Source organism: Genypterus blacodes, unplaced genomic scaffold (genome assembly GCF_046128005.1).
Source record: "Genypterus blacodes isolate CSIRO-AG114 ecotype Tasmania unplaced genomic scaffold, CSIRO-AGI_Gbla_v1 ptg000100l_1, whole genome shotgun sequence".
NCBI classification, from domain to species: Eukaryota; Metazoa; Chordata; class Actinopteri; order Ophidiiformes; family Ophidiidae; genus Genypterus; species Genypterus blacodes.
Genome location: NW_027466904.1, coordinates 74,839 through 102,500, shown reverse-complemented (window position 1 = coordinate 102,500; position 27,662 = coordinate 74,839). Strand labels below are relative to the sequence as shown.

General features: G+C 46.4%; 1 protein-coding gene across 3 annotated transcripts in view; it reads left to right on the top strand.

Annotated features, from left to right (window-relative positions):
- The window catches only part of adcy2b (adenylate cyclase 2b (brain)), a 32,979-nt gene that overhangs the window by 3,637 nt on the left and 1,680 nt on the right, over positions 1-27,662 (top strand). The window contains exons 2-20 of one of the 3 annotated variants that reach the window (XM_076159933.1): positions 3,903-4,100; positions 7,035-7,196; positions 8,277-8,426; positions 11,161-11,309; positions 12,205-12,316; positions 13,616-13,743; positions 14,646-14,804; positions 15,697-15,829; positions 18,019-18,195; positions 18,290-18,330; positions 18,455-18,535; positions 18,775-18,844; positions 19,197-19,294; positions 19,816-19,900; positions 21,255-21,392; positions 22,023-22,139; positions 23,407-23,591; positions 24,906-24,990; positions 26,958-27,116. In XM_076159933.1, the coding sequence (XP_076016048.1) occupies positions 3,903-4,100; positions 7,035-7,196; positions 8,277-8,426; positions 11,161-11,309; positions 12,205-12,316; positions 13,616-13,743; positions 14,646-14,804; positions 15,697-15,829; positions 18,019-18,195; positions 18,290-18,330; positions 18,455-18,535; positions 18,775-18,844; positions 19,197-19,294; positions 19,816-19,900; positions 21,255-21,392; positions 22,023-22,139; positions 23,407-23,591; positions 24,906-24,990; positions 26,958-27,116 (2,427 nt within the window). Of the gene's footprint in view, positions 1-3,902; positions 4,101-7,034; positions 7,197-8,276; positions 8,427-11,160; positions 11,310-12,204; positions 12,317-13,615; positions 13,744-14,645; positions 14,805-15,696; positions 15,830-18,018; positions 18,196-18,289; positions 18,331-18,454; positions 18,536-18,774; positions 18,845-19,196; positions 19,295-19,815; positions 19,901-21,251; positions 21,393-22,022; positions 22,140-23,406; positions 23,592-24,905; positions 24,991-26,957; positions 27,117-27,662 lie in introns of all 3 variants that reach the window. The other 2 variants (XM_076159931.1, XM_076159934.1) reach the window with 2 other exon arrangements.

Below are 27,662 nucleotides of genomic sequence, written 5' to 3'. Positions count from 1 at the left end.
AGACCAGGGCTCCCTGTGAGTGTGTGTGGGGATTTTAAGACGCCACCACCCACACTGTTATGTGTGTGTGCGGGTGCTCCTGTCTATATGCCCACATGTGTTTGTGTATTTGAGGGTGATGTTTGGGTGTGTGTGTCTCAGGAAGTCACTCATTTCCTCTTAAGCTTACCGTCTTTGAGAAAATAATACTTGTTGTTATTTCCTGTGGTCTTAAAGTTAAAGTGTGTGTGTGTGTGTGTGTGTGTGTGTGTGTGTGTGTGATGTCTAATGTCACTCGCAGCAAAAGTTATCAGGTTTGACAGAGGGGGGCGTGGCCTATGTGAATGCATGCTAATAGACTCAAGGATTCCAATACTTCATTTTCCAGCTCCAACAGTCAGATTCCCGTTTACCCAGGTTCCCTATGGCTGGCAGGAAGCCTTGCGTGTGTTAATGTATTGGATTGGCTCGGCTCAGCCCCGGGCCTGCAGGGAGCTCCGGTGTTTCAACATCACAAAGAAAGATTTGTGTTCCAAACCTTATATTTATATATATATATACATGTGTGTGTGTGTGTGTGTCGGTCATCTAAATTTTACACTCTCAGGGTGACAGAACAAAGAGTCCAGTGTCTGATTCCACACGCTCCTCTTCCATGAATCACTGTTCATCCTCCTAACATGATCTCAGAAGATACCAAACTGTTCTTATCTTTGTTTACATCAGGCTCCCCGTGAAATCAGACCGATACAACTCACTATTCGTGTGTGTGTGTGTGTGTGTGTGTGTGTGTGTGTGTGTGTGGTGAAGTATTCAAAGTAGTAACTACATGCTTTCAACAATGAGTTCTTTGCTCACATTTGCATGTCAGACCAAAATAGCTCCTCGTCCCTATGATGTGAAAATGGCAAAGATTCCAGAGATTTTCTATTCTATTGTAATAGTTTAATGGAAAAGTGACATATTATTACATGTTATTCTTCAGAGGACCGATAAACATGATATTAAAGTGTACCATCAGTTTTGTGGTGCAAACAGAGCCTTCTGCCTTTGGACAGCCTGGTTGATCTTCACATCCCGGCTGCCAGCCAAGCCAGAAAACACCGGGACTGCGTGATTCATCTGCTGCTTACACACTCACCAAAGCACGGAGAGCGTCTGCAGGGGGCCATGAGTCCTGGCTCACATTCTGACTCCCTATCGTTGAGGCGTTGAATTCTGAAAGTTGTCTAATTTCACTGCAGAATTATCAGATAATTGCCGTGCGACTCTGCTGCTTTCTGTCTCTTTCTCTCCGCGTCTCCTGCCAGTATAATGGGTGGATGAGGCAGGGCTGGGGGGGGGGGGGGGGGGGGGTCTAATTGTTCTGGATGACAATGCGGTGCGTTACAGCCCCCCCCCCCCCCCCCCCCCCCTCCCTCGGTGGCCTGTCTGGGGCTTTAAATGGCTTCAGCCGGGCTTTAACAGGCTGTGATGGGCTACAAGCAGAAATGTGTGAAGGGCACTGATGTTTGTGACACGGACATGGGAAAACATCAAAGAGGCGAGAAAATAATGAATCTCACTCATCCATGTCCCACTCGGGGTCGCGAGGAGCTATACATGTCAATGACACGCACAGTACATGTATGTTTACATGCATCATTACGTCATCATACAGCGTGATGAGAGCAGAAAGAATGTTAACTTCACTTAACACTTTTATCTGCATTGCAAACTGGTTCTCTCCGGCTTCTTACATCATTCTTCAACCACAAACCCGTCCGTGTCATGCACATACACACACATAGTCAGACCCTAGTGTGCTCATACACACCTTTAGGTAATGAAGTGTTACCTGTCCATCTAACCTGCCTGTGTATGGAGGTGGGAGGGAAGCCGAGCGTCCTTGTGCGGCCCAGTTGGATTCAAACCCAGCACCGTGTGTGTGTGTGTGTGTGTGTGTGTGTGTGTGTGTGTGTGTGTGTGTGTGTGTGTGTGTGTGTGTGTGTGTGTGTGTGTGTGTGTGTGTGTGTGTGTGTGTGTGGTTTGTATATTCATGTTCAGAGAAGGTCTGCAGCTCCAATGTCCCCCTGGTTTGTGTGTGTGTGTGTGTGTGGGTGTGTGAGGCAGCTCCAATGTCCCCCTGGTCTGTGTGTGTGTGTCTGTGTGTCTGTGTGAGTCTGCGGTCTCTCTCACATCCTCATTGGGATGGGGAGCTGGCGGGCAGCTGAGTGTAAAGCTTGCGTGGCGTCAGCAGCCAGGTCCTGTGGGATCTCCCTCGCCAAACCCTGACTCACACTCTACCGCTGCAAAACCAACACACAGCAGAATGCCCTGTTCCTCTCTTCCTCTGTTCCTGTGTGTGTGTGTGTGTGTGCCGGCCAAAGTAACTCCTGCTGTTCTCAGGGAGCCCAGGTAGACTTCCTTCACTCATTACCTCAGAGGATTCATTGCACAACGGCCCCAAATAGAAGTAAGCTAATCAAAGCGCGGCTGCATTTCCGTGCCCACGCCGCCGTTGGTCTCACCGTAGTGATGACATCGTCTAATCACACAGCACCTGCAAGCTTCTGGACCTGTCAGCACAATCAGGACTTCATACGGCTCGTGTGGGAGTCGGGCAGCGGCTCAGTTTTGGAAAAAAAATGTGCTGGTTTCAAAAAGTCTGTGCAAGGAAGCAGAGCTGTGTGTGTGTGTGTGTGTTTGTGTGTTCACCGTCTCTCTCTCTCTCTCTCTCTGTGTGAAGACGATGGGAGAGTTTGCCTCTGTTCCATAATTCACACAAGACTGAAGAGGGCAAAAGGAACTTGGAGAAGACTTTATTTAGACGAGTGTGTGTGTGTGTGTGTGTGTGGGATGGTGTTTTATGTGTGAGCGTCGTGGGGATTTTTGCATATTTATTTACTTTCCTCTCCGAATCTTTCAGAGGGATCGGTTCTGGACGGAAACATTCTGCCAACATGGAATCAAATAATTGCCGATATCTTCACAAGGCTGCAGAGCGACGCAGACTCCAGAACATCAAGTGCTTCAGAGACAGGGTTGGAGTGCTGTGTGAGGAGGAGATGAAGGCTCCTCTGTAGTTCTTCCTCTTTGTCTTTAAGACAGAACAGCTGATCAGATGAGAGTTTAATAAGCTGCATCCAGCCGATCTGCACATTCCTCAGTAAAGATGCTTCCTGCTGGAGAAAATGAGACGGTGGGTGAGCCAGGTCTGACTGAGAGAGCGTGTGTGTGTGCGTGTGTGTGTGTGCGTGTGTGCGTGTGTGTGTGTGTGTGTGTGTGTGTTGATAGTGTCTAAACGCTCAGTTTGACGGTGTGTGAGCTGAAGTGATGCTGTAGCACATTCCCTGTGCTCAGACTGTCTGTCTGCCGATCTGTCTGCTCGTCTGCTGGCGTGTGTGTGTGTGTGTGTGTGTGTGTGTGTGTGTGTGTGTGTGTGTGTGTGTGTGTGTGTGTGTGTGTGTGTGTGTGTGTGTGTGTGTTCCTGTTCTCTTATGGGGCACAGAGTGTCTTCAGCAGGATTCCAAGGCGGTGGAAATACATTTTGGATTTAAGGTGAAGGAACAAAGCGTTTTGCTGTGATCAGTGTCTCCTGATGGATCTGTGTGTTCCTGCACACTCACACTTCAGCACACACACATTATTCAAATGAAAAGTCCTAACCTTTTGTTCCAAAGGGAGTTTAGAGGGTTGATAATATACAGCATGGCCTGGAAATGGAATGGATGTGGTTTAGACTGGACGAGCTGAGAAGAACCCAACCAGAGATCAACCAGGGAGAACCGGGGAGTGAGAGCAGGAAACAAGAACATGGGTCTCACAAAGTCTCTCCCTCCCCCTCTCTCTCTCTCTCTCTCTCTCTGTCTCTCTCTCTCTCTCTCTCTCTCTCTCTCTCTCTCTCTGTCTCTCTCTCTCCCTCTCTCTCTCTCTCTCTCCAGGACATAGAGGACCACTTGGCGTTCCTCATCACCGTGCCCACCGCTCTCTTCCTCTTCCTCTCCATCTTCATCCTGGTCTGCATCGAGTCCGTCTTCAAGAGGATGCTCCGCCTCTTCTCCCTCCTCATATGGGCCTGTCTGGTCACCATGGGTTACCTCTTCATGTTCTCCGGAGGGATCCTCAGTCCTTGGGACCAGGTGAGTAAACGCGTGTGTGTGTGTGTGTCAGAGTTAATGCGTCCTGATGAGCAGGTCAGCAGACAGACACATTCATTTCCAAACCCAGACTCCTTCTCCTTCTGTCTCAGGATCCTATTTTCTCCGGCTCCTGCTCCGTCTCCCTCTATTCATCAAAGCCCATTTGTCTTCCTGCCGCTCCTCCGTCTGCTTCCTGTACAGACCCCCCTTACCCCCCTCATCCCCTCACCAAGCCGTGCCTACATTCTCCCTGTCTCCCCTCGTTTCTCCCTTTACCTCCTTCCCTCCTTCCCTCCCTCCTCCCGTGGAGATATTTATATCATCAGCCACCTGTGAGAGCAAGAGCATCATCATTCTGCATTATTAATCACACTGTTCTGCTGTCATCTATCTATCTATCTATCTATCTATCTATCTATCTATCTATCTATCTATCTATCTATCTGTCTGTCTGTCTGTCTGTCTGTCTGTCTGTCTGTCTGTCTGTCTATCTATCTATCTATCTATCTATCTATCTATCTATCTATCTATCTATCTATCTATCTATCTATCTATCTATCTATCTGTCTGTCTGTCTGTCTGTCTGTCTGTCTGTCTGTCTGTCTGTCTATCTATCTATCTATCTGTCTGTCTGTCTGTCTGTCTGTCTGTCTGTCTGCCTCTCTGTCTGTCTGTCTGTCTGTCTGGAGGCAGATATCAGGAATAGCATCCTTGGCTCAGTGGGATGGATTGATTGTGATTACTGAGAGAGCAGCTTTTGTGATGGAGCATGCAGAGCTAATAACACAGGACAGTGTGTGTGTGTGTGTGTGTGTGTGTAGCTGCTTCTGTATTCACTTTTAACTCTGCGCCCCATCCCAAACAGGCCCTGCTTGCTTCCTCTCCAAACGTCTCCGTGTTCTCTCTCTGCCATCATCCAGCTTCATTACCCTGTTAGTTCTCCGCCTGATTCGATTTCTCTGAAGGCCACAAGCTTTTTTTCAGAAGGTAGATTGAACATGGCTGCCACACCTGGTGCCAAGAATCGGTGGCGCTATCACACTTACCTGTGTGTATGTGTGTGTTTGTGTGACTGTGTGTGTGTGTGCGCGTAATATCCTGGCAGAAACAAGAGTGTAAATCTGAAAAACTGCAACAAAACATTCCCGACTTGGATACTCACAGGCATGTGTGTGCGTGCGTCTGTGTGTGTGTGTGTTTGGGTATGCAAGTGAGTCAGTGTGTGTCTTTTGTTTGAGACACAGGGGAGCCATGTGTGTGAGTGTGTGTGTGAACAAAAGAGGAAAAGAAAGCGAGCAAGCGAGGAGACAAAAGTAATTGAAGGAGCTGAAGTAAGACGATGACAGCAGCTCCCATCCTGTGATGTTTGGATCGGGGATGAGCATTCAGATCAGAGCGCTGTGGAGATGGAGTGTGTCTGGCTGCCTGATGATGTACCTGAAATTGGACTGCCATTCTCAATTCCCATGGCTCCCCAAACAGAGCACACGCACACACACACACACACACACACACACACACACACACACACACGCACACACACACACACAGCGTCAGGGTTTGGAGGACTTAGGAGGGTTACACCACATCTGTTTCAACGTCAGCAACGTCCTTCCCTGCCGGTTCCCTTAGCAACAGAAAGCCAAAGTCTAGACTCTTACAAAACATTTCTGCCTCTTGATTCATATTTATTTCCTCTTTTAAGAGTTTGTATCCGATGTATTTTCCCTTTTTTTCCTATCCAATTATCCAATCAGATAAATATGAACGAATTCCTCTCAGGCAGATTAAACATGTCTGCTGCTGAAGTGGATGCTGACTGATTAGGATGCAAACTCAGACAAAAGACTTCATTACTGCGTGTGTGTGTGTGTGTGTGTGTGTGTGTGTTTCTGCACATTCCACGGCGACCTGTTTGATTGATAGCGACTGTAATTGTTAGGAGGGAGATTATTATTAAAATTCATCACCAATTAGTCCATTAGTGCGAATCAAGTTAATGCTGTAATTGTAATTCCCTCCTCGACCTTCACTGCGTTGAGAACATGTCAGGTGATGTCACCCGTCCGTCAAACTCAAGCCTCTGAGCGATGACTGTAACATCTCATCTCCCCCGTCAGCTCAGCCGGTTGATTATTTACCCCTGATTTGATTTGAAATTGGGTGTTTGAGAAGTGAAGCAGACAAAGAGCCATGCTGATGAAGCCCAGTGCCTCACACACACACACACACACACACACACACACACACACTCACACTCACACTCTGCTTTCTTCATCCCGCTCTAATTGGAGACTCTATATAGTGACGGGTTTAGTTGCAGACCACAAGCTCATTTAGCTCCAGATGAAACCATGGTAACTGTAAAATGAACTGGCAAGTTTAGTTAAAGTGGCGTTAGATTCCGCATGAGATCACAGGTGGAAAACGATCATAGAAGAAACTTCAGTCTAGAACATTCCTTATATGGAACTTTGTGACTTCATACACTTATAATCTAAAGTACTAGAAACAAGAATCAAGGCTCAGTTTCCGTCTGTTGTGGTTGTTGATGTTGTGCAAGTTGTCGCTCCTGTGTATGCTCAGTGACCCTTTGAACCTGAGACACACAGGAAGTAAACATACAGTCAGGAAGGTCAGGGGTCATCTGATGCCTGAGTTCAACCCGTGACTCTTTCATACTGCTCACCGCTGCGGCCACCATAACAGGAAGTGTTGAACTGGGGAGGGGGTGCGGGGGGACAAGGACAAGTCAGGGGGTTAACACACAATCTACACACAACACACAGACACACACACAGCCACAGTCAAGAGAGGATACGGAGAACAGAGAAGAAGGGGCGGAGTCATTCTGTCCGTGCTGGTTTTGCCTTTTCCTTTTGACCCATCATTCACAGACTCACTGGTGAACATCTTCCTGTTTCCTGTCTCCAGGTTTCCTTCTTCCTCTTCATCGTGTTTGTGGTGTACACCATGCTGCCCTTCTCCATGACGGGGGCCATCATCGCCAGCACCATCACCTGCTTCTCACACACCGTCACCCTCAGCGTCTGCCTGGCATCCGCCGCCACACAGCTGGAACCTCTGGTCTGGCAGGTAAATGAGGCGTTCAGGGACATATTAGCGTGCGTGTATCCCACCAATAGTATCCAGCACGTCCTCATCTGTATCCAGACCATAATACTGCCGTCTATAGTCTGTTATTGGATACATATGTCTGAATTTGACAGAACAAAAGAGAGGATCTGCTCCAAAGTTAAATTCTGGTGGTGGCCCCGACTGAAACGTATCAGGAGAAGATTTAATTACGCCTCATTGATATTCATTATGTTGAATGAGTTAGCAGTAGAGTGGAGCTTCCTCTCTGAAAGTGAAGTCAGTGAGGTTGTGTTAGGGAGAGAATCTTAATAAGGCTGAGCTGTTAAACAATGAAGCCAGCCTGCATCTTTGTAAAAAAAAACAAAGCAAAGCCGTTTAATGCACTCACAGAACTCAGAGCGTCTCAAAATAAAACAGGAACCTCATACGATAACGCCATGGAAACCAGAAACACAAACCTACAAACGGCAAAGTCTCTATTAATACACCAAACATCACAAACACACATTCAGATCCAGGATGTACAGTAGCTGTGACTTTACACTGTGGAATAACAAATGATATTAGTTTGAATACAAATACACACACACACACACACACACAAACACAAACAGACACTATAGCTTAGTAATCATCCATCAAAGTAGAAAAGTCGACAAACTGTATATATATATATACTGTATGTTATCAGTGTATCTCTCTCTCTCACACGCGCACACACACACACACACACACACAATGGAAAAGCACACAATAAAACAGCGCAGAAGGAACTCATTGCCCTTGGATACGGCGCCAAGGACGGCCGATTGATATGCACGGCCGCATTTTAAAGGGCCTGAGGTTGACTTAAGGGTGGAAGGGGACGGAAAAGCAATGTGGGAGTGTGTGTGTGTGTGTACTCTGGCCACGCTTTACGAGGGAACAATATAGCTGTAAGTGGTTAGGGGGGGAGGGAAGGGGGGAGTAGATAGGGAGAGAATTACCCAAAGGGGCACATCAGTGGATACGCCTCAGTGCCTCAACAGCATTCTAATGCCCCTGTGTGTGTGTGTGCGTGTGTGTTTGTGTGCACAGATCTTAGCCAACGTGATCATCTTCACTTGCGGTAACCTGGCGGGAGCGTACCACAAGCATCTGATGGACCTGGCTCTCAAACAGACCTACCAGGACACCTGCAACTGCATCAAGTCCCCCATCAAGCTAGAGTTTGAGAAGCACCAGCAGGTACACACACACACAGAGAGAGAGAGAGAGAGAGAGAGAGAGAGAGAGATGGAAATAATGCATTTTCTGTTCTTATCTCTCTCTCTCTCTCTCTCTCTCTTGCTGCCTTGCTCGCCCTCACAGTCAGATGTAAATTATTCAAATCAACACGAGTCAAATTCAATTTCCTCCAGTTTGGTTGCAGATACAAATTTCTATCCGGAGTTTTGTCAGGGATGCAGAGTTGCTAAGTTGTGTGTGTGTGTGTCTGTGTGTGTGTGTATACAGAGGCATTATGCAGTGACATTCGCCTGACATTAACATCTCTGCCCTGACATTAGCCTTCCTCCCCAGCCAGGGACACCACACACTGAAACCATGCATTTGTTACTGCGGGCTGGGATTTGCCTGCAAATTTGGAAAAGAGGAGCTTCTGTTAAATTCATTGGACTTCCTTAGTCATGGTGAAATACATAATGCTGGAAATCTGAGCTGCAGACTTCTTTAGCTGCACGCCGCGGACAGAATCTTCTCTGGCTTCAGCAGAGGGTGTTTGACCCACAGTGAGTGTGTGAAGTGTGTGTGCAGGTGTAAGCACATGCCAGCGCACGACCGAACGACCGAACGACCGAACCACCAAAGGTTTCATTCAGAAGTTGACGTCTGCTCTGGAATCAAACCGTTAATCAAACAGGTGATTAATGGTTCTGCGTCTCTTCAGCTTCTGTTATCTGTCCTCTGCACGCCGGCTGTGTGTGTGGAGTGTTCCTATTGTTTTCGCCGCTGAATAAGTACGGCTGTGTGTGTGTGTGTGTGGAGTTTCTATTTATAGTAACCACCAGCCTACCCTGCCGCCTCACCTCCCCCCCCTCCCTTCCCTCCACCTCCTCCACCTCCCCCATCTTTCTCTCTAGTTAATTTGCCGCTGTGTTTTAGGAAATGAGCCCGTGGTGTTTGAACAATATAATGACCCTCTCTGCTGTGAGCCGCATTTATGAGTCACACCCCCTCAGGCAGCTATTCACTCTCTCTAACAGGCATACACACCCACACACATGCCCCCACCTCACACACACACACACACACACACGTACCAAAATAACCCTCCAACCACTCTCCAGTCCGTGTGTGTGTGATTTTGAATTAAAGCAAAAAAAATCACCCTGAAATCCCAAACAGCCACAGGACATCAATCTTCTCTTCCTGTCACATTTTCTTTGTTTGTTTGTACATTTTTCTTCAAGCAGACGGGTCGTGTAGCCTCACCTTCCTGTCAGGACATTTCTAGCACATGACGTTTTGGTTTCACCGTCACAGAATCAAACAGCAAGCCTGTGTGTGTGTGTGTGTGTGTGTGTAGAGCTCCAGTTTTGCTCCGACAGAGCTAACATTGTCATACAGGGAGGAATCTGTTTTTAGCCTGGGTGCAGTAGAGCCAGCAGACGTGTCGCTCTCTCTCTGAGCAGGCGGGTGTGGCAGTGGAGATACGTGCACAAAGGTGACGCTTCCACTGCAGGTTCAGCTTTAAAAAAAGGTCCTTTCACATGTTTACAGTGTTCAGACCTGAAACAACACAAACACACACATAGGGGTTTGACTTCCCCACACTGAGCCAAACTAAAGGCTGTGCTGGATGCATGTAAGGCAGAAATGATAACATGCATGCAGGTGAGCGGGTATGTTTGTATCGCTGGCATCCGTCCTTCTGTCACAGCAATAGTTGGAAAATTGCACCATCAGGCGACCTGTTGGTGGCGCTATAACAACAACAGTGAAATTTAGTCACTAACTTCTGAACCTGAAGATTTGTCTCTCACAATTCTGGGCCGACGCCTATTTCTGTGTGTTGAGGAGCGTTCACTCCATCAGCGGGTGCCTCTCAGCTCTTGATTGGCTAAACACTCACCATGTAGCTGATCAGGTGTGGGCAGAAGAGGAGGAGAGGGTAACTGTGCAGCGCTGTGATAATCAAGCTGAAGGTTTTTTGTTTTTATATATTTTTTCCCACCTTGGAAATAAAGCATTTATGTTTCAGCTTGAAGACATCAGTGATGAATACATTTTGCAAAGATTTATTTTATTTTATATTATTTTATTTTATTTTTATTTTTATTTTTATTTTATTTTATTTCTATTTTATTTTATTTTATTTTATTTTATTTTATTTTATTTTATTTTATTTTATTTTATTTTATTTTTATTTTTTTGTATTTTTTTTTACCAAAGAATTGCTAAAGGCACATTAGTAAAATCAAAAAGTTGGAAGAGGAAAGTTTCCCCCTTTATTTCCCCTCTGTGCTTCTTATTGGCTCACTTCTTCTCAGCACTAACAGTTTTTCAAGAAGGCTAATGAACGTCATTAAGGGGCTTAAAAAATTAATTGGGGGGTGAAGTCGTGGTGAAGTCGCTGCATTAGTCTGAGAGTTTTATCAAAGCTGGAAGGCCGACGTCTGGGTTTAAATATAGAGACTGAGTCGGCTGGCGGCTACGCTCCAGTTAATCATCAGATTTAAAATGCGGCCCTGAGCTTTCTTGTGATTGAGGCCGAATGAAACCAGCGTGTTTGTTTCTGAGCACAAGTAGAAATGATCTGCTAACAGAAACCCCAGCTCCTTGCAAAAGGGTCTAGGATGAATGAATCTGATCAATAGTCATAATAAATGGTTCATATTTGACTTTGAGTCACGTTCCCAGCCTTGTCCCTCGTCTTCCTGGCCGGGCGTTGATCCCAGGTTTCTCCCTTGTGTCTTTGCAGGAGCGTTTACTCTTATCCCTGCTGCCAGCCCACATCGCCCGTGTGATGAAAGACGAGATCATCCAGCGGCTCCAGGGACCCAACTTTGGCCGGACGGAGAGCACCAACAACTTCCACAACCTCTACGTGCAGCGGCACACCAACGTCAGGTGATTCTCCCTCAGATTTCGATATAAAGCTTATTATTATTTCCTCCTCCCCTCTCACCTCTTGATTGCTCCTTCACCATCATGTCCTCCCCCTTCACACAGCTCATCCCTGCTCCTCTTCCTCTTTTCCCACTCCTCTCCTCCTCCCCTTTCATTACCGCGGCCAAATTCAATCAGAGTTAATCCGCCTTCAGTGTACTCTGGGGTCACTTTGCCAAATGAACAGGAATCCTATGCCCTCTATTCTCCACGGCCCGCTGCTTTATACGGTGGAAGGTGGTGGACGGATCAGAGGCCAAGCAGAGAACACAAATGGAGGCTTTCCGCAAAAGAGAGCCTCTCTTAGGAATGTCCTCTAAAAACCATCATACTGTAGCAGCGCGGGAGAAACAACATCACGCCCTCCCTGCCGTTAAGTGGGCTGCTAGCGTGTGTGTGTGTGAGTGTGTGTGTGTGTGTGGGTCTGTCTTCACGTTGATCTGACTGTTATCTTTCCCATAATAACAAATTCTCACACATGCTATCTCAGGGTGAAGAGGGCGATCTCGGCGAAAACAGAATGAAACCCAACAATAGTCTGTGCCGGGTTCCTCCCACACTGGAGAGTTAAAGGAGAGCCAAACACCGGCTACCGCCTCCATTATCATGTCTCCAGATATAAGAATCGGTTGCTGCCAATGGGAAACAGGTTAAAGTGTGTGTTATTGGGGCGCTGTGTGTGTTTTGGAGCTTGGCAGAATTTACCTCCCCCAACAAAGTCAGACTCTCTCAGGCAGCTGCGTGTGTGTGTGTGTCTGTGTGTCTGACTCTCAACAGGATCTTCAGATATCAATGGAGTTTTGTAGCGAGTGTGTGTGTGTGTGACTCGGTTTCCTCTCTGTTTTGCTTCCCGCAGCATTCTGTACGCCGACATCGTGGGCTTCACCAGGCTGGCCAGCGACTGCTCCCCCGGTGAACTGGTGCACATGCTCAACGAACTCTTCGGCAAGTTCGACCAGATCGCAAAGGTAAATCCCAACATTCACACACCTTTGCTGTGCTGTTGTCTGCACTGTGTTTGTGTTTAACACGGACTCAGCCAGTGTGTGTGTGTGTCTGTGTGTGTGTGTTTCCATACAGCATGAGCAGCCCCAGTAGAAGGTGTTGTTTACCTTGATGATGTGATGGCATTTCGCCTAAACTGCAGTAAACTCTGGTTGCCTGCAGCTTTTATTGGCTGCTTCTCCTTTTACCACATTTAATACTAACACACTGAAAATGCTCCAGAATCATCTGGTTGTTCCTGTGGCCGCTTCACAGTAAAACATGTTGTCAGTAGATTTAAGTAGAACGCTTTTAATCAGATGAAGTTATTGTGATTTGTATTTTCTTTGTCACATTTGCTGAGTTTAGGGTTTTGGGTCTTGATGTCGATGAAAAAAGGTTCCAAAGTAAAAGTTAAAACCTTTAAAGCCTTCATTCTGTGTCTTCCTCCTCATGGTGAATGATCATCAGCCATTGATAACACAAGCATCAAATCCGAGTCCTTTAAATCTGAGTTGATGTCATGATGTTGTGTTTCCTTTGTCTTGTACACAAGTCTGCTCTTCCTTAACAGTAGAGCTCATTATCTTCATCATTTCTCTCTTTCCAAATATGAGAATTTGGCAGGACAAGTAGCTTCAGCAGTTCTTTCCCTTGACCTTGATTAAATGAAGCATCTTCTCAGGCTTAATTAAATCATTAACTCAGCAAAACTCTTAACTGTGCTCAGCGAGAGAGCGATCAGAGAGCAGAGAGCAGCAACTTGTGTCAGGGAATCACATGTTTACCGTCCTGACACGGCCCTGAACGAGATGCGCTCTCCTTCCTCTTCTTCCTCCTGCGGCCACTCTCGGCCTCCGTGCCGCTCGCCCCCAGAGTGCCGAGCGCGTTGACAGCTGCGGGTTGTATCGGCGTGGGCGGGTCGGCGTGGATCTCGTGGGTATTTTCTTCCGTGCAGGTCTGGCGGTTGAGTCAGGTTCTCTCCGGCGTCGTGTCCAGCAGGTCCGTCTCACCTTCCTGCTGAAGCTGCGGTTATATAAAGTGGTCAGGCGATGAGCTGTTACACATCCCACATGTGGAAGAAGAGCAGGGGTGTGGGCGGGCGGTCGTGGGCTTGATGGATGTGTGTGTGTGTGTGTGTGTGAGCGGCTGGATCAGGAGCAAGTGTGAAGAACTGAGATATGCTATGGAACATTATGGATGGTTTAGAAACGCTTTTGTCACATTGATGATGAATGTACTCTTCCTCCATATCGCCGTCAATGTTGCTGTCTCTCTCGCAGGAGAACGAGTGTATGCGGATCAAGATCCTGGGGGATTGTTACTACTGCGTGTCTGGTCTGCCCGAGTCGCTGCCGCACCATGCCAGGAACTGTGTGAAGATGGGCCTGGATATGTGTGAGGCAATCAAGTAAAATACCAGATCTCGCTCTCTCTCTATCTCACACACACACACACACACGTACACACACGCACACACAGACACACAAACAAACACATGCCTGTCAAACAGATTGAGCAGAAGGAATGCCAGACTCCACTTCAGCTCTGTTTGAACTCCAGAGTAAACACAGTGTGAAAGCAATATGATAAGCCGGCTGACTGAACAAATAATAAATCCAAACAAATGAAAAAAATATCTTTCAGATCCTCCCTGCTGCTCGCTGCGTCTCTGCCCTTCACTCATCCGTGAACACACACACACACACAAACACACACACACACACACACACACACACACACACACACACACACACACACACACACACACACACACACACATACACACACACACACACACACAGACCGATGCATTCGCTGGCTGACTGTGACCTTTTCTCACAATCAGATTTTTGCTCTTCTGGGTCGTACACTCCTGACGTGATGGAGTTCCTCTCTAACCAGAGCTGCAGGAGCGCCGCCCATCAAACTGGGAATACAATTGTGTTTCCTTTGAGTGATTTACCTCCTCGTAAACTAATTAATGACACTTCAAACATTATTTAGCTTCAAACACACTCACCGCCCCACAGTTTATGCATTTCAAGGCAGCGTAACCTCGATTCTCCCTCCTTTGAGCAGCTTGTAACCTATAAAAGTGTCACCTTCATCCATTTTCCACTGCCTATCCGTGTCTTAGGAGGCAACAAGCTGGGCACAGTCCCTGGATATCCTCAGGCCAAAGACACAGAACATATCTAAACCTCCTTTAGCTGCGTGTGTTCAGATATAAGCGACATTAAAAGCATCAAAGCAGAACACAGACTTGTCACGCCGTTCCTGATGTTTCTTTATAAACTCTGCTGTCCACAGGAAGGTCAGAGATGCAACTGGAGTGGAGATCAACATGCGGGTGGGCGTCCACTCTGGGAACGTCCTCTGCGGCGTGATCGGCCTCCGGAAGTGGCAGTACGACGTCTGGTCACATGACGTGACTCTGGCCAATCACATGGAGGCGGGGGGCGTGCCGGGGTGAGACGGGATTCATGCATTCTAAACTATTATTACAGATCTCTGACTGTTGTTTGTGTTTTCAAACTTTGCTAACTAAGTCTCCCTGCTGTGATTTGTGCCATCCCTCATAATAATTGTTTTTAAGTGACAGTAGCCCAGAGGCTTGAGCCCATAAGGATGCCAGGGCACATTTCCACAGCAGATTGTGAGCTGCTGAGTGTGTGTGTTCTCATCTACTACAGTGCATAATGCGGTGCTGGCATTTATCCTTATAGGTTCCGGTGTATCGGCCCCTTACACTGATCCACCTTAGAGAACAGCAGCTCAACCACACGCTGAAACGGCTGAACCCATGCATCATCACCTCCGTATCCATTACTATCTGGTTTCACACGGGGAGATGCACAGAAAATGCGGGATGCTCGTCCCAATTTGCCGACTTTTAAGCATTTTAGTCAATTATGTCAACATCACTTGAGCAATCAGCTGTGTGTTTGTTCTGCGGTAATCCAGGCTGCCCTTCTACCGCCGTGACATGCTTTGGAAAATTGGCCGGGGCTGTTATGTCTCTGCTGCTGTGGAATTAAAGCTCTTCACTGCCAGTGTTGTTTGACTGGACGACTAATGGTTCGCCTCCTCTCAGGCCGGCTGAAAGCCTATTAAAGTTTGATGGTGTTACATAAACCCATTCAAAAGTTTTCAGGAAGAAAATTCACCCTCATGGGTTTGTTTGAGTCTGAACTCATATCTCTACAGTTTGGAGATGGACGGATCAATATTCTGAACATATTCCCCCTCTTTGATGTTCTCCTTTTTTCCTTATTTACCCCAATTTTGACATTTAAGGCTACGTCAGGAGATTCATCAGCTTCTGAATCATGAGTTCTCTCTTTCCCCCTCTCCTCTCCAGGAGGGTCCACATCTCCTCAGTGACGCTGGAGCACCTGAAGGGCTCGTACAAGGTGGAGCCCGGAGACGGACAGAGTCGGGACAGCTATCTGAAAGACCACAGAGTCGTCACCTACCTCGTCGTCAACCCCAAGGTCAGATACGCTCGCTAACCACGCCAGACAGGACACACACACACAAGAGGAAGTCATTTGAGGGGAGCAGAAGTATAAGAACAACGATATGAATACAGAATAAGAGCAGTAGACCCTTTAAACCCCTCACACGCTTATATGTACTGGGACAACAGCGATGATTTGACCTGCTGCTCCTTTTCCTCCAGCAGCTACACTATGATAGGAGATGATAGGCGGCTGTACCGTCGTCTGCCAGCGACAATATGATGTACCTGTACGTCCTCACAGTGTGTTTTCTGGGGAGATGTTCACATTTTCCCTCTGCTCAGCGAGGATAATGTCCGTGGCAGTGAAGGCCCTTCTCCCTGCTGTCGACACAGGGAGCCTGGGGGCACTGCTTCCTCCTCCTCCTCCTCCTCCTCCTCCTCCACTTCTCTAACTGGATCAAAAGTACTTTGCCTTCCTGAGCCTCATCTAACTTGGCTGAGCCGCTCTCGCCCCTGTTGGGCGACGTCTCTCCTTCTCTTTCTGTCACATCTCAGCAGAATCCCAAACCTTCCTACTTTCCCTTGCAAATGTGGGGTAATGTCATCCAAGACCCACAAGGCTCCTCTTCTTCTTCTTTCAGCATTATTCCTTCCAATTTCGATCCTTTCCTTCTCCGCCGCAGTTTGTGCCTCGTGTTCCGATTCCCTCTTCAAAGAGCTTGAACGAGATTTGGAAGCTTTGCTATAAATCCGTCACAAAAAGAGGACAGGCGGTACGCCCTGTCAATCCCCGGCTCAGCTCTCAGCAAATGCTCATTTGCATATGATTTTGCGAACAAAGTACCGTTTGATTTATTTGAAACACCATTGGACCCCGAGCAGACAGAATCAGCCTGTAGAAATCTGTGTACTCGCTGTCTGAGGCTCTGTAAAGAAGCTTCCTCCTCCTCCTCCTATAGGAATTTATGTTCCCCCTCTCCAATTCTGCTTCTCTTTAGCTGTTTCTTGTTTTCCTTTGTTAGAATACTTCACGTATCACTAAAACCATCTCTCCACGCCTCTGTCAGGGTGACATCACTCCCAGATCTGCAGATTACGTTGCATTGTTGTAACTCTATCCGTTTCCAGTGAGGCTATTTTGGTGACTGATGCCGCCTGGGTGGACGCTTTCATTTCAGACTCTCTGCCACTTCTGCTTCATTTGTAATTCCATCATTACACTGATTATTTTATTACAGCATTCTCAAATACAGATTAGTGTCACTTGAGTAGAGAGATTAAATCACAAAGGATGCAGCAAAAGAACACAGAGGCGATCTCTCCTTGATTTGTTTCTGTCCTGGTATGAGAGATTCAGATTCTGAAGTAGTGACACATGTTTATGTTTCCTCCCTCTAATGTCTGGATCAATCCCTTTCCCTTTAATGAAGCCAGGTGTCTAGATCACATCAGCAAACTGTGCTGTAAGTTGTGAGCAGTCAAAGTCCTTCTCCTCCCTCACACCTGTATGAGTGTGAGCCCACATGAGAGCTGTGCTGCTGCCGTCAGCCTGAAGGTCACATTCAGATAAATACCAACTCTTTTTTGGCCACGGGTCTTTGAAGCACCTGAAGTAGCGCTAGACGCCAACGTTCAGCCGCGAGGTCACGAGCTGTCCAACTGAGCATTCTTCATTCTCCGCCCACATTAAAGAGTGAAAGTACACACTCACACTCACTGCAGGTCCGTTACAGCCAGGGCAATGTTTCCTTCTCCAAAAGTTTGAATATTCATGACGTGCTCTCTAAACTCACTTGCTCTTCTATCTTGGTCCTAAGGCACCTGGAGGAAATCACTGCTGACCGTCAGCTTTGTCAGAAAAGCCACTTAAACACAAAAACTTGTTAATCTGTTGACATCATTTTCAACACCATCATCGTATTGAATTTGGCATCAACGTTCCTGTGTGCAGAGGAGGAAAGAGGGATGATGCGGTTGTAAGCCAAAGGCAGAAATGCTCCATCTGCTTACAAGCAGAGCAAACACTCTGAAGAAACAAGACAACAAGACATCTATAGAGTCTATACAACATGTGTGACGCCAACTACTGACTCCTCTTTGATCCAACATGTATACGGATTAGTAACTTAACTGCAATTTAGACAAAAAGTAGAGAGACATTTGAGTTTTTAAGATAATGATGTAATGATAGAATAAGGAGTTTCCTGTTGGTTGTCCCAGACGGAGAGGCACAGCCCCCTGCTCGGCGTTCGCTCCCGGCCCTCTCTGGACGGGGGCAAGATGAGGGCGTCCGTCAGGATGACCCGCTACCTGGAGTCCTGGGGCGCCGCCAAGCCCTTCGCCAACCTCCATCACCGAGACAGCATGACCACAGACAACGGCAAGATCAACACCACGGTGAGAGCAGAGGAGGAGAAGAGTCCCGACGTGGACGCATGCAGGTTTGACTCACTGACAGCTGCGGTGATTGATGATGTGGTTTCCATTGTAGGACGTTCCAATGGGGCAGTATCACTTCCAGAGACGAGAGAGGTGAGGCGGGAGCAATGACTCGTGTAACCACAAGGTTTTGACAAGGTTCAGTCGCTCGTACAGGAACCTTTCATTCCACCTTAATTTGATTAACAATCTGTCCTCCCTCCACCTTTCATCCCAGGTCTAAATCTCAGAGGAGGAGGTTTGAGGAGGAACTCAACGAGCGCATGATCCGTACCATCGACGGCATCAACTCACAGAAGTAAGTGAGAGTCATTTCTGCTGCTGGTGTGTGAATGAATCAAGACAAAGACTCTCAAGCAATTTAGAAGAAAGATCTTTAATGGTTCATTCCAGGACAGTGAAGTGTTATGGACTCAACAAAGAGCCCTGTGTGTGTGTGTGTGTGTGTGTGTGTGCGTGTGTGTGTGTGTGTGTCTCTCTATATATGCGAGTGCTCCATCCAGTCTGAGTGTCTGGCGTCTCTCTTGTGTTCTCCAGACAGTGGCTCAAGTCTGAAGACATCCAGAGGATTTCTTTGTTCTTTCACAACAAAGCTCTGGAGAAGGAGGTAGGCAAACGCACACAAAGCCCCGGCTAATGCCCCGAGGAAACAAACAAACAGGGACGGTATCGTCTCAGTGACACAGATGTGATTAAGGGGGCGGTGCGCTGACCTTAGAGAAGAATCAAACTTGTGTCCGTGTGTCCCTGTTTTTGTTTCCTGCTTCATAAACGCCTCAGTTTTTCTTATACTGTGTTTATTCAGGCTTGTGTTTCCTCTAATAAACTGATGTATATGCAGAGTTTCTATTTATATTCCAGTTTTCTGCTGCCTCACACTGCTGTACGCCGCAGCAGAAGAAGACAATTTCCCCAAGGAGTCAATTAAAGTGTCATCTTCTCTTCTCTTCTCTCCACAGTACAGATCCACCACTCTACCTGCCTTCAAGTACTACGTGACGTGCGCCTGCCTCATATTCTGCTGTATTTTCATAGTGCAGGTCCTGGTCTTGCCTAAGTAAGTCTTTCAATCCTTCGCAAATCACAGCAGATTTACTGCCGCAACACCGGCAAAACCCCTGAAGAAGAAGAAGAAGAAGAAAAGGCAGTTAGACGCCAGCGGTCTCGTCAGCGTGGCTGTGCCGCAATGAAAAGAGGCAGAATGCTAAAAAGCTGATAGTGATGAAAAGGCGAGTGATTATAGATGAAGTGAATCTAAGCGTGGCGTCGCTGTAATGGCGAGGAGAAAAATGTGCTGCTAATTTACTGCCAAAGGTGGAACTGGCCATTTGTGAAGCCATCGATTTTCCGATTCACCTCCTCCCCCCTCGTCTCCTTCTCTTTGCTCCCTCTCTCATTATGGGTCATAGACGTGACATCATCTGTCTCGTGGCAGAGACAAAGTTTCTCTTGACACGTGAATGTAACTTTATGATGACGCTTATGTCCGTATGTGAAATCCTCCTTAGATAATGTGAAGAAATGATAGAATCCAGCAGGCTTAGTGTGTGTGTGTGTGGTTGTGTGTGTGTCTTTCAGAACTGCTGTGTTGGGGATCTCCTTTGGCATGACATTCCTGCTGCTGGCTTTAATCCTGCTGTTATGCTTTGCTGGTCACTTTCTGGTGGGTTTGAAAGCACACACGCGCACACACACACACACAGACACACACACACACACACACACACACATGCATACACACAAACTAAATAAGTAGGAAGAATAGCTGCAGTCTGTGTCCCATTAAGATCTCTGTTTTTTACAGTATTTGTTATATTTATGTGTGTTATTGTCACATTTTGCATTATTGCATACATTGTACGATATCAATGTAAGCCGTTTACTGTATATTGGTTTTATATGAGCTGATCCATCATTTATTCACTGAGGTACATCACTTCATCCATCCACAGCCTCCTCATACGTCTGAGTGACACATCATAAACTATTTCTCCATTTCCCTCCTTTATCCGTCTCAAAAGACGACTCTTCCCCCTGTAAGTGGGTTATGTGTCAAATTAATGAGGGGTCTTCAATGACCTCGTGTCTGTCCTGACCCAGAAATTGAGTTTGCATCATTTGTATGACATAAAGAGAACACGAGCGGAGAGGAAGAGATCAATTGTGCACTAAACAAATTCTGCAGCTGCTAAAGAAAGAGGTCAGGACTAACATCCTATATGTACGTACGTGTGCGTGCGTGTGTGCGTGTGTGTCTGTGTATGTGTGTGTGTGCAGTACCTGGTTACTGCAGGCACACGGGATTCTTGGAAAATGGCCTTTTCAAGTGAACTGGCTGTTGCTAGGAGGAAACACAACAAGCACTTGACAGGAAAGCTGTTTGACCTTATGAAAGACGTTACAACACACACCTGCACCGTTTAACACAGCTTAGAGCATTTCATGTCCTCGTGAACTCTTAGTCACTGTGGTATTTGACTCTTCACTGGTTATTTTTAGATCTAATCAGTGGGGAAGCAGGAAGGAGATCTGCCTCAAATACCCCCAGTGGTAATTTAATTGAAGATATGGCACCGTGACTTTAAACTTGAGCTATGAAGAAGATTATAATCTGTAGTATCAGGAATATCTGGATATAAATATTTGGTAAACAGGATGAAACTGATAATAGAAAGTTGTATTTGCAGTCCAGAGAGGTGAGAATGAGAAAATGATGGATTCTTAACTGGAGTGTTGAATCTGCTTGTTTGGCCTCAGTGTGACTGACAGATTAGTGCTGTCAGTCAGTCACTTCTTTCTTTGTTCTGCTCTGGTGAGATCCGGTCTGACTGATTGTGCTGCCCTGAGCCCTGGAAACATAACAAGTCCTGCGAGTCGGTTAGTCATGCGAGTCACGACCCAGAGCTCCACCGAGATGATAGAAACATGATATTACAACAGGACTGAATCTTTAATGCTCCTTTTTCATTCATTTCATTTCATCATCTCAACATTCCCCCTCCCTGTGTCCTCAGCAGGGAAGGAAGGGCTCCCTCTGCTCTCTGCCCTGGCTCCCCACCTCCTCACACATGGTCATCACCAATAAACCCTGGCTGCGATTGGTCCTTACCATGACGACCACCGCCCTCATACTGGTGATGGCTGTCTTCAATATGGTAAGTGCAACAGATTGGAGTCCAGATCCAGATCCAGATCCAGATCCAGATCCAGACCAAAATCCAGTCCAGATCTCCAGCTTTAAGGGAAACCCAACCAGTACGGACGATTCAATCATTTTGATCAGTAGACTCTGGTGAAAACATTGTGAGGGCATCTTGATTTCAGTGGCGTGTGTTTCACTGGCAAGCGGTGGAGTGAAGAAGAGGAGAGGTGTGCAGGCTGCAGGAGGGTTTACATAAGAGTCGTGCTGCAGGTTTTTTTAGCTTTTTTTTTGGGAGCATACAATAGTCCAGTCAGAGAGAAACAAAGGTAGGAAGTACTGATGTGAGACCTGAAGCGTGTTCCAGGTAACGCAGGGTAACATGTGAAGGCTGAGATACTGATGATGAAGAGTGATGATAGGATGTTAGAGCATAGAGACTCGGCTCAGTCTGACTCCCTGCTCGCTGCATCACACTGTCATAGTTTCCCTACAGCACAGTGTTGGCTGAGTCAACATTAGTAGCAGATAAGCAGTCCTATAAATATGTGTTTGATTCCACGCTGTTATTATTCACGCTGCAGACACGGAGCGCTGCAGCATCAGCAGCTTTGACATTTACAGCCCCGTTTTGTCCGTTTGTTAGTTTTTCGTGGAAGACAACATCCTGACGACGAGTCCGCCTGCCAATCTCACCAACGACAGCCTGCTGGACCCCCGCAGCCCCGCCCAGCCTGCAGGGGGGAACAAGTTCTACCTTCCTGTGAGTACAACAATGGGAGCGGCAATGAAAAAAGTAAAAAAAATATCCTCTGATTATTGTTTTAACCTTTAGTAAAGACAAATCCTACAAATCCCAGCCCCCACGCTTTCATTCCTAAATGTAAATCACTTATTCAGGCCGATTAAACCCTAATATTTATCATCAGCTGCAGGCATTCATCAGTAAAGTTTTATCAGACAGAGCTTTGTTCTTTTTACGGTCCCTTCATCACATCCAGTCACTTCAACAAAGTGATGAATCAGACGCAGTAAACTCCAGATAACGGGAGAAGGTTTACTCCTGAGTTATTGGTCTGTGTGTGTGTGTGTGTGTGTGTGTGTCTGTCCCATAACAAACAGACATCTCCAGCCTTTCTGGGTCACAGGGGGATGGAGGAGGCTTCGGAATGCAACTGCCTCTTCCCACTTTGTGTCCCACTGGCTCCCACTCCTCCTGTCACTTGACCCTCCATAGCCAATCAATCACCTTCTTGCACCTCCGTCCCTGTAAACAACAACGACTCATCTGACTCGATGTGTATAAATATGGATGCAGAACTGTAGGACATCATTAAGACTAAACAACAGATCCATTTACTTTGAACAAACACTGATCTGATGGCTGGAGTTTGCAATTAACTTAGAATACTACCGCAGATAATCTCAATGTTTGTCTGTATGAGTTATGGTTTGTTTTTCCGTTCTGCATAAGGTATTACTGTTTTGTTATAATGAATTATCTTCTATTTCAGCATAACAATGAAGCTTCTCTTGAAATGCACAGAACGCTCCATTCATGCAGACACAAACAGGCCACTGTTTAGTTTTTAACTTTGGTCCCAGGCGTTCTTCATGCGCTGCAGCCACTTCTGTCCGTGTGAAAACATTCATTTCTGTGTCCGTTTTCACAGAGGGATGCGGTGTGGACATTTCAAATCCCATTAGACCAGGGGAAGGTTTCTCATTGAGCCAAGAAAGGAAAATTAACCTCAAAAAACCAAGAAGAATGGGAGCTCAGCAGGGAAATGAATCCAATCTTTATGTTCTATTAATTGGACATAATGCAAGCGCTGTCCAAAGTCTTACGTTCTTCATCCAGACAGCTTTCTTGTGTAATATTGAAGATAGTCCCCTTTCCACATTTCCTTCCCGGATATTAACAATTTGTATTTCATTTAGATTCTAATGGCAGAAGCAGCGATGGACTGATTTGTATTCATTAAGGTGAAACCCGGCTCATTTAATGTCATTTATCTTTTTCCATCCAGTACTTCATCTACTGCTGCATACTGGGCCTCGTCTCCTGCTCCGTGTTCCTGAGGATCAACTACGAGCTGAAGATGGTGGTGATGCTGGTTGCAGTGGTGATATACAACATCATCATCCTCCAGACACATGCCTCCCTGCTGGATGGCTTTAGCAAGGCATTATACCACACCGAGACACTGGATAGGTACTTACACACTCTACACACACACACACACACACACACACACACACACACACACACACACACCAAATCCCAATCTGGCTAGTCTGAGACGCTCTTGTAGCTTGAGCGCAAGTCATGGCAAGGAAGCAGATAAACAGAAGCTGATGAAAGCGTGAGAGGAGGTGACAAAAACAACAACAACACAACTTTACTACTCTATTTAACTATTAACTATTACAAAAGCAAAAACACTAAATATAAATTCACTTTACTTTGAAATGTTTGCACTGAAGTGGCCTCCATCTGTGTCAGGAGGAGAATTGTAGGGTTTGAGTTTTTCCAGCGTAACAGCAGTTATAACGCAACAATCTGTCCGTATCCATGGAGATGGAGAGGTTGTTTGCTTCGTGCTTTATGAGAAGCTTTCAGGGCAAAGAGACACCTTATGAGGCTCAGTGTGCAGTGGTCCAGGCTCCTTCAGGGCCCAGGAGGAGACCTCTGATATCTGCCCCTGGTCCTAATATCACGGCCCACTGATCCCTCACCGCCGTGCCACCGGTCATGGGGGCGGTGTGTGTGTGTGTAGTCAACACACACACATCACAGGCCACTAAAGGGGAGCTAAGAAAGGCCACAGAACCAGTGAGACTCTTTGCTGCTTGATGAATATTTCACAGCGGAGTGCAGAAGAGACAGTTTGCGTTAATGGAGATGAAATTCAAATTACAGATTTGATTGGCAGCATTCACAAGCTGGTGGAAGTGGAAAACAAATTTGACTTATTTCTCTATCTCTCTCCCTCAAAGTGCCTTCATTGGCACGGAGATAACACCTGTGTTGCCATAGCACTGAGGGATATTAATAAGAGCAGAGAGAGAGAGGGGCGGGGGAGAGACAGAGAGAGACAGAGAGAGAGAGAGAGAGAGAGGGAGAGAGAGAGAGAGAGAGAGGGAGAGAGAGAGAGGTTACATGACCTCAAATCTGTACTCATCAGAAAGCTAGTTATAAGCCTCACACACACACACACACACACACACACACACACACACACACACACACACTTTATGCCTCGTTTTATGCAACACAGTTGTTTGTCTGCCTCTGCCAGTTTTGTATTCATTTCATTTCTGAGGCGGAGTCTTTAATGTCTCTTCTAGATGTTTTGCTCCATTTAAAGAAATCAGCCACATCAGTCGTCATGGTTGCGTGTTGGCAAGGTTATGTAATTGTAGGAGGTATGCTCATTTCATTTGTTCTAATTAACTAAATCTCTCTCTCTCTCTCTCTCTCTCTCTCTCTCTCTCTCTCTCTCTCTGTCTGACCCTGTCTCTCCAGGCCAGGGGTCCTGAAGGATTTAAAGACCATGGGTTCTGTTTCTCTCTTCATATTCTTCGTCACCCTGCTGGTCTTAGCCAGGCAGGTCAGTAGTTCACAGTCAGCACCTTCACATGCGCGTACAAACTTATTTTCTGATTCAAATCTGCAGAAATCATCGCTGGTTTGCTCAAAATAACAAACCCTTATTATGTCATTATTAACTTTCCTTACCTGGGAATGGAATCCTGTTCATTCTGTCTTACCTTTAATGTTTACCTTCACTTCATCAGTCACAAATGGGAACATAGTGTTAGTGATTTACTACAAACATGCCCATCTTCTTACCTTATTATATTGAATTTAAATGAATGTTTCACTGTAACACTTTGCAGAAACACCTGAATGCATCTAACAGTAGATTTTAAATGTTATCTTTTAGTGTCTGTGAGAGGTTTTTCAGTGTGTGTGTGTACTTGCTGTAGAGAGTTCTGGCTGCAGCTCCTCCTCAGCACAGACCTCATACAGAGAGCTAAACTGAGCTGACACACATATCTGCACGCTTGTGTATGTGTGTTATCTCTTTTGGGGTAACATCCATCAGCTCTGACGCCAGAGCAGATGTTCTGGAGACGAGGCGTCCCCCAGAGCCTCCGGACCCAAAACCAGGTCTCCCCCGGGAGCCACATTTGGCCCAAAGTGTTGAATGTGTTGTTTGCATTCTGGGTCATCGTCACCGGAGGGCGGGGGGGGGGGGAGGGGATTTGTTTTGGAAACATAGCTTTACTGTTTGCTGCTAAAACTCCAATTTTATTTTTGGATATGCAAAACAAAAGTTTCACATGGGAGGAGTTGAGCCATTTCCTGCAGCAAAGTGAGATAAAACACAAAGTTCAATTAGTGGGCGACTTCATTAGAACAATAACAATTACACACTTCACTGCTCACAAGATGAATTGGTTGAGAAGCAGAAATCTTCTTTTATACGAGGACACAAGACCTCAGAGCGACATCTGACATGCCGGTCATCTGCTATTAGCTCATTGGAACTGCAACATTCCATTCCTATTGCCAATCGCAGCAATTTAACCAGACGCAGCAGGAAGCCGGTGAGGAGAGCGCCGGCACCTGTCCTTCATCCTGAGAGACAGCAGATGAAGGATGGAGCCAAAGCATTTACATCCCTGTTTGCTGGATTCTAAACAGCATCTGGAATGAGCTTCCCTCTCCTGGCCTACTTTAGAGTCTCCTGGAGTGCTGGAGTGCCAATCCACACACACACACGCAAACCGATAGCACAGACTACCCGCGCTTAGAGGGGCTGGCAGCTAGTCACAGCAGATTGAGCCTGGGGCTAACCCTATAGCGTATAAGCTGAGCGGCCGGCACTATACACAGCAGGAGCCGCTAAATTGGCACCATAGCTTGGTCTTGAGGGGAAAGGTATCTAGCGCACACATATATATTATCCAGACTGCCGACCCGGCGCATGAAATATGTGGCACAGGAGGCTGAAGGAGCAGTAATGGATCCGCTCAGCCTGGTCTAGTAGCCGGCCCACAGCTAGCCTGGAGCTTTCACACACATGAGCGTAATGATGGCGTGGTGTTTCAGCAGGAAACCATCTGATGTACAAACACCAAACTCCTGGGATGTTTTGACCTTGATACTCTGGACTTTTTGACACATTTAGTTGTGTTTAAACGCCCTCAAGCATGAATAAGCAATGAAACAAAACAGCAGCTATCCTATTGTGCCTCTTTTCTTTTCCTTGAGCGATGAGAGTGGAGCTCGCTGCACCGCTCAATGTCGACTTATTGGAACATTAATTTTCCATGAATGCCAAACATGCCCTTTAGATTTGGTTTGTTTGGTTCGCCCAGAAATCCTATAAATGCTCCATTTGGCAGCGATGATTAGAAAACAACACCACCATCTCTGACAAACGCCGGCCTGTTGTGAGACGAGGGAGGGGGGGAGAATGTTTACGCTGAAGTGTCATGTGGTTCCACAGCTGAATGTGGATCTGAATGACCCAGGTGTGTCTCTTTACTCTGTGTCCTCCTGTAACAGAATGAATATTACTGTAGGTTAGACTTCCTGTGGCGGGACAAGTTCAAGAGGGAGTGCGAGGAGATCGAAACCATGGAGAACCTCAACCGGGTGCTGCTGGAGAACGTGCTGCCCGCGCACGTCGCCGAGCATTTCCTGGGACGCAACTGGAAGAATGAGGTGAGACCCTGAGGGACAGAAGCTTGATGTTAATGTGCATTCATGTATAAATGTCTTAGATATCTGCTGCTGTTGTTTGGTTGAGGTCTCTTTGATTGATAGTTTTCCTTTTATCGACTCTAAGCTGTAGCTGATGTGACCTACTTTCATATTTTACATTTCTGTATTTCTCCTCAGCTCTCTGAATTTAAATCGAGTCAACAAAACAACACAAAAAAAGCTTGATAGTAGAATTCTGGAGAAAAAAATGATTTAAGAATTGAAAATGTTTAACTGAACTATAAGGAAGAAACTAAAACAGAAATATATGATGGAGTTCCCATACATTCCTCCACCCTTTGCCCTTTAAATTATAAACGTGGGCCTTGAAAGTCAAAAGGGTCAAAAAGTCTTAAAGTAAAACTTGAAGAAGAAGAAGATTTTCTCTTTTGTTCCCCATGAGAGGAGATGATTAAAGGTGATTACTTTGAAGACTCCTTATCACTGTTTGGGAACTTTCTTCACACACACACACACACACACACACACACACCCAGCCTTTATCTT